This window comes from Neltuma alba, unplaced genomic scaffold (genome assembly GCF_004799145.2).
Source record: "Neltuma alba isolate B1F8T4 unplaced genomic scaffold, ASM479914v2 tig00002729_pilon, whole genome shotgun sequence".
Taxonomy (NCBI): domain Eukaryota; kingdom Viridiplantae; phylum Streptophyta; class Magnoliopsida; order Fabales; family Fabaceae; genus Neltuma; species Neltuma alba.
Window position 1 is genome coordinate 29537 of NW_021632990.1, and position 14364 is coordinate 43900.

Sequence of the window (14364 nt, forward strand, 5' to 3'; positions counted from 1 at the left end):
TAAGGGTCAGAAGTGCAAATTAATGTCATTGAAGGACTGTCAAAATTAAAAGATGAGAAGAAAGAGCCAAGTGTCCTTAAGCGGTGGCTAGAATTTAAACAGAAATTTTCTTAAACAACCTCAACCTCTAGTCACAATCAATCGATTTATTACTTGTCTTGTCAAACCGGCTTTCCAAATTTTGAGATGAAATATTCAAAATTAAACGAGTCCCAGAATTTGATACTTCTCTTTCTCTTCCCAAATTCATAGCATAATTGATGAAGAGTAACTTAATTGTCGGGCAAAAAAGATGAGGGGTGATTCGTAAAACATTGGAGGGAGAACCTGCACAGACAATTATTTACAAGTCCTGAATATTTGCAATTGACAGTTCATTCTTCCCTATAAGATAGGATATTAAAAATCAACTTGTACAATTATTTGAGAGTTTATCGATAATTTGACATTTGTCTTCCTAAACTGATGACATTTCGTACAGTAATTTATAATTGACGTTTCAATTTTTAAGACGAAAAACATTGAAAAATACCTTGTCACAATTTCTTGCAAATTCTGATTGCAATTACTACTCCCTCCGTTCCTTATTATAAGAGACGAATACCGATTTCGTTGATCAAAAAAATAATTAAATTAGTTAAGAACAATCAATGTGTAAAAGTATAATTTTTTTCCAAAACTGTCCTCATTAATAAGGAGAGAGAGCATGAGAGAGAACAATTAAATTATTAAAAGAAAGAGAAGTGGGAGGGAGAGAGAGTGTAAGTTGAGACAATAAATATAGGTAAAATAGGAAATCAACACAAAAAGTAGAGATAACTTTAAGTGTCTCTTATATATAGAAACATGCCATAAGCATCAATGTCTCTTATAATAAGAAACGGAGGGAGTAGTACAAGCCAGGTCTGGGGAAGCAAGAAAAGAAGAAAAACAGATGAAAACAAGAAATAGAAGGAAAAGTAAGGAGAAATCAGAAATGGCAGAAAATGAGGAATATAATGTATTAGCTCGCGCGAATGCAACTTTTCCCCAGTTGAACCTAACTCATATAAATAAATAAATATATTCCATTGAAAAAAGAGACTTTTCTAATTTCTGGTTTACACGGCATCCCGTATTTCTAATTGAGGAGGTGTTGACAAAACAGAAGAAGCTTTTATTTCTAGATGAGATTTTTTGTTTTGGTCAAAAGACGATAATTAATTAACCACAAGATCATCGTATGCTTGGAGTCAAATAAACCTAACAAGATGTAACTTCCGTCTATTGACTATTGAGCAATGAGCACTAACTCCTTTCCCATCACAGTATTACATCATATTTCCTCCCATATTACTATATCTTGATCCCATCAAACTTCCTGTATGTTCTGATGATGATTCGGTCTCAATCCAAAACTAGGTGCTTTCCTTTAGCTTTCGTCCCTCGGTTTTTCTCCCTCACACCCCACCCAAAAAGGGGGCCAAAAAAAAAAACCTAGAGAGAAATTTAAAATTTGTAACATCTAGAGGACGTGCATGAAAATCAGCATTCAAACAGGTTCCTATGGATATTGTGCCTTTTCTTGTAATCTTTTAAGAAACTTCACGTATTTATTCCTCACTGTGATGCAAAAGCTCCCACTGCGTGTTTCTTATTGTGTTTTGCTTTGAATCTTTTTCATGTAACTTTCGAGTCTATGATCGATACGTCCCCAAACTCTTGTCTCCCAATTTCAAAGACAGATTTCTTGCTCCCCCTTGGAACCAATTATTTTTCAAACATATGGATTCCTTGCAACCGAGGTTCAACTAAATGAGAAAAGAAAACTCAACCTTAACATGCTGCCTCCAATCACGCCCCAATCCACGTGGAGCTGCACATCTAATTAAATACAATCTGATCCATTTTTTCAAACTAGCTATCTATGTGATATTTATCTAGAAAAACGAGGAAATCTCAACAAAAAACTGGCCTTGCTTGTTTACATTAAATGCAAGTTTTAGAGTCGATATCCAAATTGGACTGGCAATATCTTTATATCATTTGAATTTTCAAAGGCAATTAACTTGTCCTCTATTCCGTCTATTCCTGACATCATCGTCCAGATTTTCAAACACAGCACTTCTTGCTTTGCGTTATATAAACACCGTCGTTGTTATCCTTTCTCTTCACAAAAAATGGCGTTCATCAAATCCTTTCCTGTCTTCTCCTTCCTTCTAGCTCTTGCCTTCTCTTTCACCCACGCCGCCAGGTTTGATGTCACCAACAAATGCCCCTACACCGTGTGGGCGGCAGCCGTGCCTGGTGGTGGCAGACAGCTGAACACCGGCCAGACATGGAGCTTTGACGTGGCTGCCGGCACCACCGGGGCTCGCATATGGGCCCGAACTAACTGCAACTTTGATGGGTCGGGTCGTGGACACTGTGAAACTGGTGATTGTGGAGGTTTGCTCGAATGCAAAGCCTACGGCTCGCCGCCGGACACACTTGCAGAATTTGCCCTTAACCAATACAATAATTTGGACTTCTATGATATCTCATTGGTTGACGGTTTCAATGTTCCCATGGACTTCAGCCCGACATCTAATGGGTGCAATCGTGCCATCCGATGTACTGCCGACATCATCGGACAGTGCCCTAGCCAGTTGAAAACTCAAGGCGGTTGTAACAATCCCTGCACTGTGTTCAAGACAGATCAATACTGTTGCAACTCTGGAAGCTGTGGACCCACTGATTACTCTAAATTCTTTAAGGATAGGTGCCCTGATGCTTATAGCTATCCTAAGGATGATGCTACCAGCACTTTCACTTGCCCAGGAGGAACCAACTACAGTGTTGTTTTTTGCCCTTGAATCAATCAGTGCTACCTAGTTTTCTTGTTCTCCAATAACTTGAAATAAAGGACTTCGTAACGAGACGTGTGTAATTGTCTTTATTATAATTATAATAATAAATTCTCAACCTATATAATTGTCATATTCTTTTTGTCTTCTTATCCGTTATCCCCTTCAAAGATATAACATCATAAGTCTGAATCAATTATTTTTTAATGATTCAATTTTGAGCAAATTTTTATCTAAATTTCCAGTTGATCGTTGTTGCATATGCAGGAGTCAGCTAGTTATAATGTATTGAACAATATTACCTTGAGAAAATAAGTGAGAATTGCTAATCAGCCCAGTCCAACGTCAACCTCTGATGACGTGTTTTTAACTTGAAAATGGAGACAATTGTTTATTGTTTCTCTTTTTTGGGTGGGTCAGCTTTCTTAACAGCATAATTGTATTCACTAATCATGATGTGAAGGCCACTTAACGAAGATAGTGCGTTAATAATCATGACTAATCTTTTGTCGTCCGTTGAGAAAATCTTTATTAGTAGTCTTAAGTTCATCTAAATAGATATGTGGACGTAAACGAGAGAGGAAATAGGTTGTATGATCCAAGATTCGTGTCCAAAACGAGTATAGAAGAACTCTAAAACCGAGAGATTTCCGGCGTTTTGTGTTTGCACTCAAGGAATTCTCAATACCTTTATTATTACTTGGATTTTTGGAGATGAATACGAACGATTGATAGGGAAAACTCTTTTTGGGAAAAAAATACAGAACAGATAGCAAAAACAGATTATTTTTTTGGTTACAGCAAAAACAGAATTTTTGCCTGAAGATGAACTGCCCAAAAAGGTGATTGAATTAAAGCCCAAATACGGCCCACAAGGCTCAATCATATGACAGAGTGGATTGTAAAAGACGCCACGCGGTTCCTTAATCAGGTCCTGATTCTTTTTAACGATGACTTGACTGTATAAGACCGCCCGGATCGTCATGCGATTTCGGTATTAAATAATAATAATTGGCAACTATAGTTGGCGTTTCTTTTTAAGGGAACGGTTTTGGGCAGGCGAAATAGATCTCTGCGATTCATTCCTCTCGGATTCTCTACTTTTCGATTCATTCTCTTTGCGATCCAATCATCATCGAATAAGATGCCTCACGGAACCCTTGAAGTCCTTCTGGTTAGTGCCAAGAGTCTTGAGAATACCGATTTTCTCAGTGAGTTTCTCTCCATCCGTCCATCCTTCTTCCGCATCCTTTCCTTTTTGTTTCCTAAATTTCATCTCAATATCTTCACATGCTTTTGAACAGACAACATGGATCCCTATGTGATCCTCACCTGTCGCACTCAGGAGCAGAAAAGCAGCGTAGCATCAGGTACGGCATCTTATTTGAATTCAATGACTCAGTGGACCGCCGTCAGTGTTATAACTGGTCGGCCTCAGATCCTAATAGAAACGTCTAGCATGATCGAAAACATATGGTTTGCTAGTGAAATGATCGCCAACATGCTCATTTCCAAACTGTATCAAAGGTCTCTGTTTCTGTTGAATTAGTCAAAACAGAACATGTTAGCACGCATTTTACAGTGGTGATTAAATTGTGAAAGCAGGTAAAGGATCTGATCCGGAGTGGAATGAAACTTTCGTTTTCAACTTGACCGGTGACGTTTCGGAACTCGTATTGAAGATATTGGACAGTGATGCTGGCACGGATGATGATTTCGTAGGAGAAGCAACGTGAGTTTTGCATTTTTTTTTTTTAATTTTTAGCTTTTGATCTTGTTCTTCTGGTTAACATCAAGTCATGGCGTCGTTTAGGGTTCACTGACCTGTAGAATCGTTGAGCATTTCATCCCACTATCGCAGTTCTCTCGAGTCTTGACCTTTATGAAACTCTGCGAGAGATGCATTCCAGCTATTTGACATCTGTTGATGGGGGTGAGGTGGTGCTTGGGTTGAATTATTTCCCCTCGTCAAAAAATGTCCAAATAAATCAGGATTTTTTTAAAAGAAGATGTACAAGATAAAAGAGAGTCTGATGAATCTCCGTGAAAAAGTGAACAGGAAAGTAGGAAGCCGTGGTTATCCTAAAAAAAGATAATTAATTTTTGGTGACGAATAAAAATCAATAGATAATAAAGTGGAGCATAAATATACTTTGTATTGGTATTTTAAAGAGGAGTTTGGCAAATCTCAAAAAACACTTTAAAAAAGTGCTTTTACGATACAGTTTTTTTTTTTTTGCATATTTTCTTTTTATATTATAAAATCACTTCTAAGTAAAACTAATCCAAACAGTTTTTAATTACGGACAAACGAGTCTTAATTAGTTATAAATCAAGACATTAATATATAATTGCTATTATTATTATAACGGAATGTTGCAATCAAACGGCGGATAGTACAAAAGGAGTATTTGGATAATATTGGTTGATGGTATCATAATTTTGTGCGGAGCTCACTTGTGGTGTAGAGACAACTGTGAAGGTGGGGGCAAAAGGTAATAAATGTCATGACGCTAGGTGCCGGACGATGACAATCACAAGGGGTTGAAAAGTATATGTATAATTTACCAGGGGGATGTGATGAATTCCTTTTTTGGGAACGAATCATTGTAATTCCTAAAGTAGTCAAATTGATGATTCTTTCCAGCATCCCGCTAGATGCTTTGTTCACTGAAGGAAGCATCCCACCTACGGCGTACAACGTTGTCAAGGATGAGGAGTATCACGGGGAGATTAAACTCGGCCTCACTTTTACCCCTGAGGTAATTCTCTTTCCTTTAGCTTCCATTTGCTCCACATTTTCCCCCAACAAAATCATGGTAATTATCGGCAACAATTTTCTGCCCTTCTCATTGCATTTAAAACTAAAGTCGAAAAACTCTTCCGTTGGTAACACTGGTTTCTCTCTGTCTCTCTCTCTTCCCCTTTGTTTTTAATCTCAGGCGCGCAGCAGTGAATATGTGGAAGAGGAAAACTTAGGCGGATGGCAGCAATCTAGCAGAGACTTTTAAATACAGGGGTGGCGCGTTTGGAGATCCTAAATCCATTAGTCGCTTAAGGAGCTACATGCTTTGTTTCCAAGATTGCAAATTACGTCCGTGTTTATTGTTCCTCCTTCGTTTGGTTGGATTTTTGTCTTTAGCTGCCTACAACTTTCGTTCTCTGATCATTAATAATAATGGCTACCTTTTATAATACCATGCTTACAAGATCTACGTAGCACAAAAGCATCATGATTCATCTTATCAAACAGCTTTTATCTGTAAACCTGCAGAAAAACTCAAGTGTTGGGACTACCCGCAACTTGAACGACCAAACTTCATTCAGCCACTTAAGTAATAGGATACGCTCCTTAATAAAAAGAATACTTAACTAATCTGAATACATTAAAAAAAATTAGTCTAATTAGTTTATTTATAATAAATGAGTTAATTTCTATTAAGTACTATTCTTAATTATGACTACTATTGGTTGAAAACCTTCTCAACACATGCATTAAAAAGGATTCTTTAAGATCAAAGGTAGTTTTTATTTTATGCTAAAGTATAGATTTGGTCCTTTAAGTTTATATTAAATTTTATTTTAGTCCTTTAAGTTTATAAAGTTTATTTTTAGTCTTTTGATTTTAACACCGTTAAGATGCTTACTCTACAATTAAATGCTGATAAATCAGGCTGAAATTTTAATTACTTAATATAATGATTTTTATATTTTAAAATTAAAATAAAAACAAAAAAGGGTCTTTTCCTCTGTGACAGATCACAATGGCGTTTCCTCCCCTCCAGCCTTCATTTTGATATATCATACACAGCCCTTAATCAGCAACGTCCGAGTTGGCTGTCATAAAGATTGGAAGAGGCCCTACTAATCTCAATCAAGAATCGTCCAAGGGTTGTGGAAGCTGTTTTCAATTATGTTCTAAAGATAACTGATCTTTTTGGTAATTTATGGGCTGTAGTAGATACAAGCATATTTTTATCTGCAATTAGTATGTCATTAGGATTTATATTATGGCATTGGACTTTGTTATCGCTTGAGGTATAAAAAGAAATGATGGTTACTGCAACACGATTGGCCTCCAAAGAGAGATATAGAACTCAAGGGGCTATAAAACAAACGTTATTTTATGATTATTCAACTCCGTTCTAGGCTCAGGAAGACATTCCGCCGCCGTTAAGGAGGAGGAGGAAAAATAAGAAGCTGATGAAGTGTTGGATTAAGGCTGAAAAGAAGAGCTTACGGAGGACATCCAGTAGCGAGAAATGGCAAGAGGGGCAATTAGAGAATGTGGAGGGGTCGCCGTTGTTGCAGAGAAGACTTTTTTGGTCTTTAATTTTAAAATATAAAAATCATTATATTAAATAATTAAAATTTAAACATGTTTTATTGGCATTGAATTGCTGAGTTAGTATTTGTCATTAGTAAAAGTTAATGATATTAAGATTGAAACACTAAAAGCACAATTTATAAAATTAAAGGACTAAGATAAAACTTGATATAAACTAAAAAGAACAAATTTATACTTTAACCTTTATTTGACTTTTTGACCAAAAAACCTTTATTTTATTTTATTTTGTGCCTTCGGTGCGCAAATACGAAATAGGTGGCTGAATCAGTTTACCATCCAATCGGTTTATAATTTCAAATTTCAACATAGACTGAAACGTAATTCAAATCAGTTAGGTTCTAGGCCAAAAAGAAACTAACTACAGATCGAACAGCTGTTGCACTATCATGCGTCCCTGCTTTGTTTAATACATAAAACATTTTTTTTGTGTGGATATACTTAATATATGGAGCTTCAAGACATACAAAATAGAATATCTAGTTGAAACATACCTGTTCAGGAAATAAAAGTCCCTACTATGTTACAAGAACTACATCAAGATGAGCAATGACAATTCATAGATGGCCAACAATGAATCTTAGTTATTCAGGGGCTACACAAACTTCCTTTCTTTCTTGGTTCTTTTTTTTTTTTCCTTTTTTTTTGGGAGGAAGTTACCTTGAAATTTTCCTATTGCAATGAGAATGGTATTTCTGAGGATCAACCTCTGCGCCAAGGCTAGTTTGTGGCTGCTGCTCTGCAATGGACCTCTCCTCCATATTGCAGTAGGATGATATATCACTTTGAGAAAAGCTGGTAGGTCCAAAATCTGGCAACGATGAGTAACTGTCCCTCTGGCCACTCCATATGGCAGTTTCCTCCAAGCATCCTTGAGTTGGTAAATCTTCCTCTATTGTTATGGCACCTGTTAGAGTCTTGAATGCAAATTCCAGACTTGGGTCTGACCAAGAATCCATAAATGGATAACGAAACTGAGCCTCAGGCTTCTCATGGCTCATGATTTCAGTTTCAAGTTGTGGTTGCTCAGATGGAACAGCTTCAACATCAAGAACTTGAGGGATTTTCTTCGGTAGCTCTTCATGGATAACTGTGCTTCCAGTAATTCTTTGATGCAGAAGTTTTGTTGTATTCACGTCTTCCATACAAAGGGGCTCTCCTTCGTTCAAATTCCTAGTTAAATCAGCTTCATCACCACAAGACACCCTATTTTGGCAAAATGTGGAGCCGGTCCTCAATTGAGTTTGTTTAGGCATCGTGAGTTTATCATTTTCAGATTGGTTCAAGTTATCATGACTTCCTTCTCTGGGACTCTTTACCACGCCGTCAAGCAATTCCTTGTCTGTTTGGTCATTGTTATCAGTAGTCATAACTGGCAAAACGTTGGCAGCATCATCCACTGGTAATGTACCTGTTAGGGTCTTGATTGCGAATTCTAGGCAAGGATCTGACCAAAACTGCTCATAGGCTAAGCACGTTTGTGGCTCTGACATCGAACCACCAAGCTTCTGCTGTTGCTCATTGGCAACAGTTTGGTCTTCACATAACAATTCTTCAATAGTTTGAGATTCATATGACTTCACACTCCTGTTTGATGTGTCTTTAAGCACTTCTGTTTTTGAACTGGCACTTGCACGAAGTGTACGCTCAGTTTCTTCCCCATCTGCTAAGCAAAGCTGTGCTTCTGAACTCATCACAGTTTCAAGCTCTTGCTGTTGCTCCGTGGGAATATTTAGGGTTTCAAATAATTTCACACTCTCATTCAATTCATCAACCGTTTGGGTTTCATATAGCTCCTCACTCCTGTCCGATGTTTCTTTAAGTGTTCTTGTTTCCAAGCTGTCAGTTTCAAGCTTCTGCTGCTGATACTCTGGAAAATTTTGGACTTCATATGACGTTTCACTCTTGTTCAATGATTCACCAAGCACATTTGATTTTAACAAATTGTTAGATGCATCAAGAGTAAGCTCTATTTCTTTGCCAGCACCAACTAGCTGAGAAACTCCATTTTTCAAAAACACAGTTGCAGTTGATTTATCTTGGCATGACTTCCTAGTAGCATATTCTACAGCTCTTAAAGCAGGCATTACCTCAGGCTTATGGCCAGCAAGTCTCCTTGACAACCGACGAGGCAATTTAAGCTTTTCCTTGCTCTTCAATTTCTTTGAATTCACCTGCACATTTCTCTCACTGCTGCTTTCTTTAGCACCGTCAAACAACATGGCATCAGTAGCCAGATTAGGTCCATCACCAATCGAATTCTCAACGGGTAACTCGCCAGTAAGAGTCTTCATTGCAAATTCCAAGCATGGGTCAGACCGAGAGTATTGGGAAGCAATGGACTGCTGAGGTTCTGATTTCTCATAATCTATTTCTTCATTTCCATGCTTTTCTGGTTGCTCATGAGTAATGGGTAGAATTTCAGGAGATTTTAAGTTTTTATTTGATGTCTCCCTATTTAATGGCATATTTATATAGGTAGAAGCATTATCTGCACGATCAACAGTCAACCCGCCCTCAGTTTGCCGCAAAGCTGCATTGATTCTACCTTTAGGCCTTCTACTCTTATATTCAGGAGCTCTTTTGCAGACTATCGAGTTGGTCGTCACCTCTGGTTCTAATCCAGCAAGTCGCTTTGAAGCCCGCCGACATGGATTGCAATGATCTTTCCTATCACTATATTTGTTCAAGTTAACATGAATTTCAGAGGTATCACTTTTTCCAATCTGATCGACAGGCAATGTGTCTTCTTTCATGACATTAGCATCAGAAGCCAATCTTTGATCCCTATGAGAAACATCCCTAGCAGGTAATTCACATGTGATGTTCTTCATTTCAACCTTGAGACTTTGTGCACTGGAATCCTGAAACTCAGAACATTCAAGTTCTACCTCTTTGTCATCTATTTTTTCTGTTACTAGCTGGTATGGTTGATCTCTGTAAGCTAGTTCAACATCAGGATTGCTGTTTTTGTTCAGTAACTCTTCACATGGTTTTTGCTTCTGAGATGATTTGTTTTTCAAGTCAACGCCTATAGGGGTCACACTTTTCCTAAAGTTTCTCCTTGAAACTCGACGAGCCGGTTCGTGGGTCACTGTGCTGGTTAACTGGTCAGCTTTGCCAGTGAGTTGTCTCAAATTTTGTTGGGGCACATTCAACTCTTTCTTGTTTTTGGATATGCTTGTGTGAAAAGGGTTCCCTTCATCAGTCTTCTCCACTCCACTCATAAAATAATTCTTCTCATGCACATCATTAGCTGCAGGAATCAAGTAATTTCCAGTTTCAGTACAGAATGTCTTTTCTACTGATTTTAAGGTGGAAACTTTGGCAGTACCATGCTACCTGGATTAGATTGTTTAATTTCAGAATTGTTTTCAGCTGACTCCTTGGGCAAATGCATCTTGCCCACAGAGTCAGAAGTTAAAACAGGAGAAACCATAAATTCGGCAGACACCTTCATATTTTGCCCTTCTTTTGAGCTGCAAGCACCTGACAATTCTAAGACACCGTCAGAAACTTCTTTGCCTGCAGCAGCATGCATGAAATAGAAAGGAATGGGTTTTAGATGCACATGGCATATTTTTCATCACTCTGAGTTAGGATTAACATGTGGCACAGTTAGTCAATTAGCTTTGAAAAAAAAGTGACTTCTGACTTCTCACCGGCAGAAAGCTGCTGTTTGATTGCAGAATGCTTCACTTTCTGTCTTTTGGGGGCAGATGACTCCTATATTAACAAAAGCAAGACAAGAATTCTAAAGTCATTCTTGATGCAATTATCTGTATGAAGAAGTTATATTCATTGGATTATTGCTCAAGCAAGCAGTGTCATATAAATCTCTTGAATTTAGACAGACAAGTCATACCAATAAAAATGGATAGTAAGAGGTATTCTGCAAGGAAGCATGATAAAGTTGACAAGAGAAGGGAGACTTTTTTAAGGAAGTTCCAAACTTCATATGTTTGAATTTGATATGATAAAATAACCAGATAATGGACAAATACAAAAACCAAGTATGTCCACATCCACCCACCCACCTCAACACACACACACACACACACTCTACCCCCTGCACAAGGACTAGCTAGGACTATGCATGCACAATCCATTTTTCAACCACAAGAAAAAGAGACATAACCAAAGTACAGAAAACTCTTTGATATTACTTAAAAACAACGTGATTAGACTTCCAAGGTTGTGCAAAATTACATAACTATCAAGGATACATATTGCACAGTTCTGTGATGGACGACAAGAAGGAAGTGTAAGGCTGTAATTTCATACTAAAATCAAAATGCTAAGTCACAGAAGTTGGAGATGTGGGTACAAACATTGCTTGTAGATTGCTTAGCAGGGCATCCCTTCTTGAAAGTGCAGTTGCTGCCATCTATAGTTTCAAGATACCGTAATACCTCAGGTTTGGAGTAGAATTTGAATCTGTTCAATGGATCACTGAAGCACTGCAATAAGAACAGAGTATGTTATGAGATGCATGGTTAACGGGGAAAAATACTTAATAAAACATCACCAACATGTGAGCAATATCAACTTACAACAAATAAGTAGCAGTGAGAAGTCAAAAAGTTCTAAACAGAGATTAGAAATGTGTTGTGTAATTACTATGTCAGACTCTTAGTAGACTAGCAACTGGGCAAGAGAAAATATGATACTACCACGGAAAAGTGAGGAAATACTTAAGCACATCAATTAAAAAGAGAAGCCTTTAATATGAAAATAAACATAGTATATTATTAGATTATGGTCTCAAATGATGTATTCAAAAACCCAGCCCTAACCAATTTAGGACAAGAACAGATCATGAGTCAGCGACATAAAGGGAGAAAAAAGGTTGCAGTTGTATCATATGCTAAATCAGAAATTAAGTAAGGATCCATCGCTTCTTTATGCATATGTCTGGGTGATCATGCAATGCTTCTGCCATGCATGATATAAGCACTGAGCAGTTAGCTGGAGGTCTTTAAAGAATAGCATATGATTTCCAAAGTAAGACATGATAGAAAGAATGAAGAAAATGGAATAACTAGAATGGCCAGGGATTAACAGCAACACTATCTGATATGCAAATCATAACTTCATAAAATTATCCAATACCTTATATATAGCTCCCTTGTGCACACCACTTTTTCGGGTTTTGAAACCCACGTTCCAGCCATCAGGTAACCATGCAGGATGTTCATTTCCTTTCTTTAAAATCTGAAACTTTCAAGCATCTAATGGTTTAGAAAAGCTGCAGAGCACATATTCATGAAAAACAGATTTCAAAATTTGCACTCACTTGTGAAGATTCTCTCCTTGTGCTCTTTCTGAACAATCTATTGGTTGCTTCAAACTTTTCAAGGTCATTTCTTCCCATTTTCAGCCAACAGGTGATGTTACATAAGAGTAAAATTTCGGCAGTTTCAAAGCTTGTAGAAACTGTAAGGCTTCAAAATTTCTTCCTTATTTCAATAATTTCTGATGATCTATCTTCTCTACTAAATTCGAGCTACCTGCCTTTTATCATTTTACTGATGATAAGACAAGACACGCAATGGCACATATTAGAAATCAATACTCAATCTTAGATCTTCAAGATTTACTGATGACTCATAGAAGGCAATAGAAGATGAAGATTAGCGAAGATTTAATCAAGAATATCCCAATGCACACTGAAGAGATCCAATCACAGTTTTTGGTTGAAATGTGTTACAAGACAAATACCATTAGGGACCGGGATTTGAGGTAATCAATGCAAATGAAAAGGGAAGGAGTAAAAGAGCATTTGGTGATGCCAATTTCCCCCACAAAATCCAAGACAAGCTAAAAAGTAAAAAACTGATTTTTATTCTTTTTTAAAGGTTTCTTTTTCCCCTTTTAATCACCAAAAAAAAAAACCTGAATTCTATTGCAACACACGGATCACCATGTATCAGAGATAATGATTCAAATTATTTTTCTGTATTATTCCACAGCAGAACTGGTACATAAATAGGATCAGATTTCCTCACAACAAATTTGGAAATCTGATTACATTGAATAGAGCTAATGACAGGGAATCCCCATGATGAGGGACCGTGATTCTATGTGATTTAGAAAAGGAAATTTACAGATTTAAGGGATATGATTCTAACGACTAGTACTAGGGATTCAATTCTGACACTCCTCCTTAAGTTGGAGAATAGATATCTAGCATTCCTAGCTTGCTTTGAAACCCTTCAAATTGTACCCTTGCTAGTGGTTTAGTCATTATGTCTGCAATTTGGTTGGAAGACTTTATGCAGGATAGATTTATGATGCTAGCTTTCACTTTCTCTTTGATAAAGTTTCCGTCTATTTCCACATGCTTTGTTCTATCAGGGTAGACAAGGTTCCTAGTCATTTCAATACTTGCTTTGTTGTCACACCAAAGATAAAGAGGTCCTTCATAGGGTATTCTGAGTTCCTTAAGGAGCCTTGTGATCCAGATTCCTTCACATACTCCTAGGGCAATGGCTCTTAATTCCGATTCAGTGCTACTTCTAGATACTACAGACTACTTCTTGCTCCTCCATGTTACCAAGTTCCTCCATAAAATTTAAAGTATTTTGTAGTGGACCTTCTGTGCTCCACAGCTCTCTCATGGTTTGAATCTGTGTATATTTCTATGTTTCTTCTTCTATTCTTCTCAAAGAAGATTCCTTTTCCAGGATTAAGTTTTAGATAACTTAGGATTCTAAGGGCAGCTTCCATGTGCTCTTCTTGGGGTTGGTGCATGAATTGGCTCACCACTCCGACTATGTAGCTTATGTTAGGACGTGTGTGAGTCAAGTAGGTTAGCTTTCCCACCAATCTTTTGTACCTTTCTGAGTCAATTAGAGTACCGTTCGGTTTCACCTCCAAGTTGCATGTAGCTTCCATTGGTGTTTCACTAGGTTTTAATCTAAGCACTCCTGTCTCATGGAGGAGGTCAAGTGTAGACTTCCATGGGATACATTAATCCCTTTCTTGGTTCTTGCCACTTCCATGCCTAGGAAATACCTCATTTGGCCGAGGTCTTTGACTTGAAATTCTACAGCAATGCCTTTTTTAGCTGATCCACTATCTTATCATCATTTCTTGTGATCACAATATCATCAACTAAACAATAAGTACAATCACAACCTTTGTTGTGCTTTACAAATAGTGCGTGGTCTCCTTGTCCTTAAAGATATCCTA

The 14364-nt window shown here is 37.5% G+C and overlaps 3 protein-coding genes across 5 annotated transcripts; 2 read left to right on the forward strand and 1 right to left on the reverse strand.

Moving 5' to 3' along the window:
* The first annotated feature begins 2141 nt into the window (after positions 1-2141).
* On the forward strand, positions 2142-2949 carry LOC114736304 (protein P21-like). Its single transcript, XM_028924096.1, has one exon. The coding sequence runs from the start codon at positions 2160-2162 to the stop codon at positions 2832-2834; it is 675 nt and encodes a 224-aa protein (XP_028779929.1). The 5' UTR covers positions 2142-2159; the 3' UTR covers positions 2835-2949.
* An 863-nt stretch (positions 2950-3812) lies between these two features.
* Positions 3813-6020, forward strand: LOC114736315 (elicitor-responsive protein 3-like). Its single transcript, XM_028924106.1, has 5 exons — positions 3813-4036; positions 4130-4195; positions 4431-4557; positions 5473-5587; positions 5768-6020. The coding sequence occupies exons 1-5, from the start codon at positions 3970-3972 to the stop codon at positions 5834-5836; spliced, it is 444 nt and encodes a 147-aa protein (XP_028779939.1). The 5' UTR covers positions 3813-3969; the 3' UTR covers positions 5837-6020.
* A 1512-nt stretch (positions 6021-7532) lies between these two features.
* On the reverse strand, positions 7533-12994 carry LOC114736275 (uncharacterized). Of its 3 annotated transcripts, none has more exons than XM_028924060.1 (6): positions 12467-12994; positions 12283-12390; positions 11502-11630; positions 10833-10896; positions 10513-10695; positions 7533-10426 (listed from the first exon to the last, which is right to left on the reverse strand). In XM_028924060.1, exons 1-6 carry the CDS (start codon positions 12542-12544, stop codon positions 7827-7829), a joined length of 3162 nt encoding a protein of 1053 aa, XP_028779893.1. In that variant the 5' UTR covers positions 12545-12994; the 3' UTR covers positions 7533-7826. The 3 variants fall into 3 exon arrangements, with proteins under 3 accessions (XP_028779893.1, XP_028779900.1, XP_028779910.1); XM_028924067.1 differs by having other exon boundaries at positions 12283-12384; positions 12467-12993; XM_028924077.1 differs by having other exon boundaries at positions 10513-10659; positions 12467-12993.
* Positions 12995-14364: the final 1370 nt, after the last annotated feature.

Excerpts from the sequence above, each read along its gene's own strand:
- LOC114736304 (XM_028924096.1), top strand. The coding sequence starts at position 2,160 with ATGGCGTTCATCAAATCCTTTCCTGTCTTCTCCTTCCTTCTAGCTCTT.
- LOC114736315 (XM_028924106.1), top strand. The coding sequence starts at position 3,970 with ATGCCTCACGGAACCCTTGAAGTCCTTCTGGTTAGTGCCAAGAGTCTT. Across the intron at positions 4,196-4,430 it reads GAAAAGCAGCGTAGCATCAG|GTAAAGGATCTGATCCGGAG; the intron begins GTACGGCATCTT and ends TTGTGAAAGCAG. Across the intron at positions 5,588-5,767 it reads GCCTCACTTTTACCCCTGAG|GCGCGCAGCAGTGAATATGT; the intron begins GTAATTCTCTTT and ends TTTTAATCTCAG.
- LOC114736275 (XM_028924060.1), bottom strand. The coding sequence starts at position 12,544 with ATGGGAAGAAATGACCTTGAAAAGTTTGAAGCAACCAATAGATTGTTC. Across the intron at positions 10,897-11,501 it reads CTAAGCAATCTACAAGCAAT|GAGTCATCTGCCCCCAAAAG; the intron begins GTTTGTACCCAC and ends TTGTTAATATAG. Across the intron at positions 10,427-10,512 it reads AATTAAACAATCTAATCCAG|CTAATGATGTGCATGAGAAG; the intron begins GTAGCATGGTAC and ends TGATTCCTGCAG.